This window comes from Plutella xylostella, chromosome 12, assembly GCF_932276165.1.
Source record: "Plutella xylostella chromosome 12, ilPluXylo3.1, whole genome shotgun sequence".
Lineage (NCBI taxonomy): Eukaryota > Metazoa > Arthropoda > Insecta > Lepidoptera > Plutellidae > Plutella > Plutella xylostella.
This window is the reverse complement of record NC_063992.1, coordinates 464,574-469,785: the sequence shown is the minus strand read 5'-3', so window position 1 is coordinate 469,785 and position 5,212 is coordinate 464,574. Positions and strand designations below refer to the sequence as shown.

The 5,212-nt window shown below is 40.7% G+C and overlaps 1 protein-coding gene across 1 annotated transcript; it reads left to right on the top strand.

Moving 5' to 3' along the window:
- The first annotated feature begins 747 nt into the window (after positions 1 to 747).
- Positions 748 to 1,644, top strand: LOC105393501 (fork head domain transcription factor slp2). Its single transcript, XM_011565274.3, has one exon. The coding sequence runs from the start codon at positions 791 to 793 to the stop codon at positions 1,454 to 1,456; it is 666 nt and encodes a 221-aa protein (XP_011563576.3). The 5' UTR covers positions 748 to 790; the 3' UTR covers positions 1,457 to 1,644.
- The last annotated feature ends 3,568 nt before the right edge of the window (positions 1,645 to 5,212 follow it).

The window sequence follows — 5,212 nt, the reverse complement described above, 5'->3', positions numbered from 1 at the left end:
GGGGGCGGGGCCGGCAGCTTTCATTTGTTTTACACTATTTTGAAAACGGAACTCACTGTATAAAATATCGGGTAGTTGGTGTAGCTCGAAGTTGGAACTATTATGAAGGTACCTAAGTTGCCAATAAAATGGCTATTTCTGAGAAGAAGTTTGCTCTTAATTACTTTTGTGCGTAACTTTAATGAATAGGTATTTGTTATTGTTTAGCGTACAGATAAATTATGTATAAACATATTGTGTGGTAAAACTGGTAGACAATAATGAAAGAGATATAATTAATAAGTCCATAATGTGAGCCTATTTGCTTACAACTATAATTTTTCATTCTAACAACACCGGAGTTAATTTGTCAATTCTATCATAATTTACGAACCAACAAAGCACATCTGCTGCAAACACAATAACAAAATAACCCTGCACACCGAGGCCCATTAAATTAGTTTAATTTAACCGAAAACCGGTCACACTAAATCTACTTTCAAACAATGCGTGAAAAATTACTTTTAAAAAACTACTTGTTTATTTATACCGTGACGGATCCGCTCGATTATTACATTTCCAACACCCTCCTTAACCCTTTACGTACACATGCCCTTACACGGGGTGACAACCTTCTTATGCTACTTCTAGCACCGTACAACCGGCCTTACCTGTTGGTGATAAGAGTGAGTGCAACTGCATAACTGAGTTGGTAGAGTAGTTGGTCGGTGGTAGGGGGAAGGAGTGTCGGCGGCTGGCGGCCGGGCGGGGCGTGGCTCAGTCGCTCGCGGGCGGCGCGCCATGCCGCACCATGAGTCCGCCGCACAGCTTCGCCATCCGCGACCTGTGCCCCGAGGCCAGCTCGCGCAGCCCCTCGCCCGACGCCGACCTCGACGTCACCGGCACTGAGACCCCTCCTCCCACGACCACCACCGATCTCGAAAAGAAGAAAAACGAAAAACCCGCCTACAGCTACAACGCGCTCATCATGATGGCCATCCGCAGCAGCCCCGAAAAGAGACTCACCTTAAACGGCATCTACGAGTACATCATGAAGAACTTCCCCTACTACAAAGAGAACAAGCAGGGCTGGCAGAACTCCATCCGACACAACCTGAGCCTGAACAAATGTTTTGTTAAAGTCCCGCGGCACTACGACGACCCTGGTAAAGGCAACTACTGGATGCTGGACCCGTCGTCGGACGACGTGTTCATCGGCGGCACGACGGGCAAGCTGCGGCGGCGCAGCACGGCGGCGTCGCGCTCGCGGCTCGCGGCCTTCAAGCGCGGCGCGCTGCTGCACCCCATGCTGGGCGCGGGCTACGCGGGGCTGGTGGGGCTGTGCCCGCCGCTGCTGTCGCTGTACGGGCGCTACCTGCCGCCGCCGCTGCTGCGCCTGCCCCCGCCGGGGCCCTACCTGCCGCTGTACCGCCGCCTGCCGCCCGCCAGCCCGCCGCACCACCACGACCACAGCTGATTGTAGACGATGTTGAACTTAGACAAGACTGTGATATGGCACGAATGACTATGGCAAGTGTAAAATGTGAGTTCTATTGTATAAAGTGGTATTATTTATTCTAATTTATATTTAATTGAGGTTATGTTAAGTTAAGAGTAATATTAAATTGAACGCAATAAATATTCTGAGCGGATCGCTTATGTATACTTTGGCATTTCATTTTTGTGCTTTCCTTGATGATTTTAAAGTATCAAATAAGAACGTTAACCGGGTCTCTTTGACGAATATACTCGTTACAATAACAAACACACGTAGACTATACCGGTCGTGCGGCGAGCGTGTAATATTCCTTCTTGCTTTAGGCCTAAAGCTAAATTGCACGCAAAAGTTTATAACTCTTTGAATAGTTACGCTCATTCATAGATTAACAAGTACAGTAGTACTCGTTATTCTATGGCTCATTTAAATTTTATAAAAGTAAGTTTGTATTACTTCTTTACTATAAATACATAGTTATAACCTATATAGGTTAGGTTATAGAGGTTTTTATAGATTGGCAACTTTCTAAACTTAACTTTGTACAATGTTTGTACTTGTTTACCTTTACTTGTACTATTTTATAAAACTGTAGCGAAATCTTCAGGATTTTATTATTATAAAAATATAGGTATTATAGCTAGAATTAATTTGTTATAGTAAATAAGTGGATACCTTTATATAATGATAGTAGATGCCCAGCTACAACAATCAAAGGTTCAATATCCGGAAGGGCCTATCATTTTTTTTTCCTTATGGTGTGTTCAAGTTTGTTTAGGACAAAAAAGGCTGATGACGGCCTTTCCGAAATGTAAAAAGGACATGTAACATATACGAACCGAATAAATAAGGTAGGTAGGTATCAAATCATACATACAATTTGTACCATGAATAGTTTATGGTATAAATAGTATCTACCCGTTTCTATGGATACACATGATTGAGAGTATGATAGAGGAAATCATTATATTAGCAAAATCTACAGGTTGTTCTACAGCTAAATCACTAATAAGAATCACTTCTGCAACAATGCTGATTTTTTAATAACATCGTTTACAAAAATACAAATCGATATAATCGATATAATTAGTAATAATTATATGAGTGTAAGCTGAAATTCAGGTTTGTATATACTTTTTTACATTTCAAAAACACTCTTTAATAACGCTGACAGAAAAAGGAAAAAAAGATAAACAGAAATAACACACGGAAAATATTTAAATAATTATTGGTGTTTACTGGTCAGAGATTAGTTACCTTGGTGCATATCCCATTGAAAAGAACTAAGCCATATAAACGAACATTAACTTTCTGGCAACCCTCATCATATTTACACCACTAGATGTGGAGCACAGAACAGGGGCTAGCACGGGGCACATTTAAGACGTGACAAAAGTTCTCCGTTGCGCTCGCTCTTGAGACTGCGCAATGTGAGTTTATAGAGACGAGTGTTACTCGCGCGGTCCCTGAAACTTTAAAAGCTGGTAAAGTAAAATCTGAATTATTTATAAGTATTGAGAACATGAGGACATTGTAAAGTAGCTGTCCAATTTGTGTAGAGATGTCGTTGACTTGTATCAGGGCGGCTCTCGACACTATAGTCACAACTAGTTATCAATTAGTAACAAAGTAACTCCGACTGTTCCCAATAAAATGTACCAAAATACGACCAACATATAATTTCTACTAACCGCTCAGAAATCAATATGAGCCTCGTAAACTATCCCGATTTACGACATGTTAAACTTAGAGACAGTAAACATTAGTACATCAGCGGTATAATATAAGATCGGACCGTCCAAACATTTAGTAAAATCGGCAAAATAATAAATTTTAAGTTTTTACGACGATACTGATAATGATGTTGTCTGTATGTCGGACAGGTTGTCACTCCTCGTTCTCTATGAGTTGTATGACGAAAATGAGACGCTCAGTCGCTAATAGTGAGCCAACAAAAACAAGCGTGGAGCAGTAACCTGACGCGGATGTAAGCCGCTAAGCCCGGCCGTCTCTCATGCGACACAAAACATCTTGCGAGCTAGAAATATTGTGAAAAGCAACAACGTGAACGCACCCCCAAATAAATCAATCGGCCATATTGTCAGTGTTCCCGCGCTTTTTCCGACCACAGACAATTAGCTGGAGACGACGCACCATAAACAAGAGAGTCGCTAATCCGCGGCTTATCGTGAGGCGACGCACGCGGCGCGCCCGCACTTCGGCTAAATAATTGTAAATCTATGTCAAAACGCAACGACACATACATATGTTGGGATTACCCTGAGATTAACTCGTTTCTCGCTATTTTATGTGGCGCGTTAGGGCATGTTCGGTAACTGACGACTTCCCGCCAAAATGCTGGTGTTAATCTCCATTTTAAATATGGAAGCAGCGTGTCAATCGGGTTTCAGGAAATGTATAATTATGAAAATCCTTATTTATGTTTATTTGATAGAGGTTCCCAGTAAGATGCTGATCGCTGGTGTCTATGCATTTGTGTCGTAGAAAGTGGTGCAGCTTAGCTTTCTTAATCTTATTTCTGTCGTGACAAAATCGGTGCATGCGGGATATTTACGTCCATTCATAAATTGTGAGTTTGAATCCTTTCGTCACATTGTCGGTGGATAATCTCGTAGAAAAAAAGAAAGGCAAAGGCTTGCTCGGACAATCACAGAAAGGGAACAATCAGAAATATTTATACGTGGACTGTTTGTGAATCCTTTGTGGACATGTTTGTTCATATTTAGTTGATTCTAAACTGCGTACGTTTATTTGCACACATTGCAAATCTGAATGAGATTAGGTACTTTTGGCAGGATGTTTTCTTGTGACATTGTTGCTTAAAAATAGGATTTGAGTATGGTTTATGAAATTTTGGAGCAAAGTTGTTTGTGAATGGACCGTGAAAGGATTGTTCATAATACAGCAACTTATCATTTTGTAACATTGATGCATTGAGGTGCTCTGGTGCAGAAGGATATAACATTTTAGTATTACAATTTTGTAATTATTATAGAACGCCCTATATAAGTTTACAATATAAAGAGGGTAGGAAGTTGACAATAACATAAATATTTAATTATTTTGTCAGGTTGATGATATAACGTTTCATCGAATTTGAACATAATTTTCAGGTAGCAAGGTAAAATTGAGAATTGAAAATACTTATGCTTTTGTGGTGTTACCACCCCACTGGGCTATTCGTAATTGCGTATTTGCTAAACTTCCTTTGACAACATTTGCCAAATTGAAATACTTGTAAGCAATTTCGGAGATAAATAATAAATTAGATCAGTAGACTATACAATGGTAAAAATTAGTTAATAGGAATTTCAGAAGAAAGTTTATCTAATAGAGTGTTTACAATAGCATTTTACAGGTCTGAAACAGTCTGAAATAGTGTTTGTTAGTGGTGTTGCTTGTTGCGGGGATGTTTACAGCGGAGTGCAACAACGAGTGACGCTGCGCAGCGCGGCGGATCAAACGCGCCGCCGCAGATCAAAGCGAGCCGCCGCCGCCGCCGCCGCTGAGCGGTCAGGCCGTAATCCCGGTCGATATCAAAAGCCGATAAAGTTCCGCTTTCTGTTGACTTTGCAGTTTTTACCAAGTGTGGTCAGGCAAGCTCCGTTGAGCAGCAAATTAGAAGATTTATTGGCTGTTTTAATCACAAACATTTAACAATTAATATAAACAAGTACTTACTTACGTAAATATCTATAAAAAATTCTTACATAAAAA

Excerpts from the sequence above, each read along its gene's own strand:
- LOC105393501 (XM_011565274.3), top strand. The coding sequence starts at position 791 with ATGAGTCCGCCGCACAGCTTCGCCATCCGCGACCTGTGCCCCGAGGCC.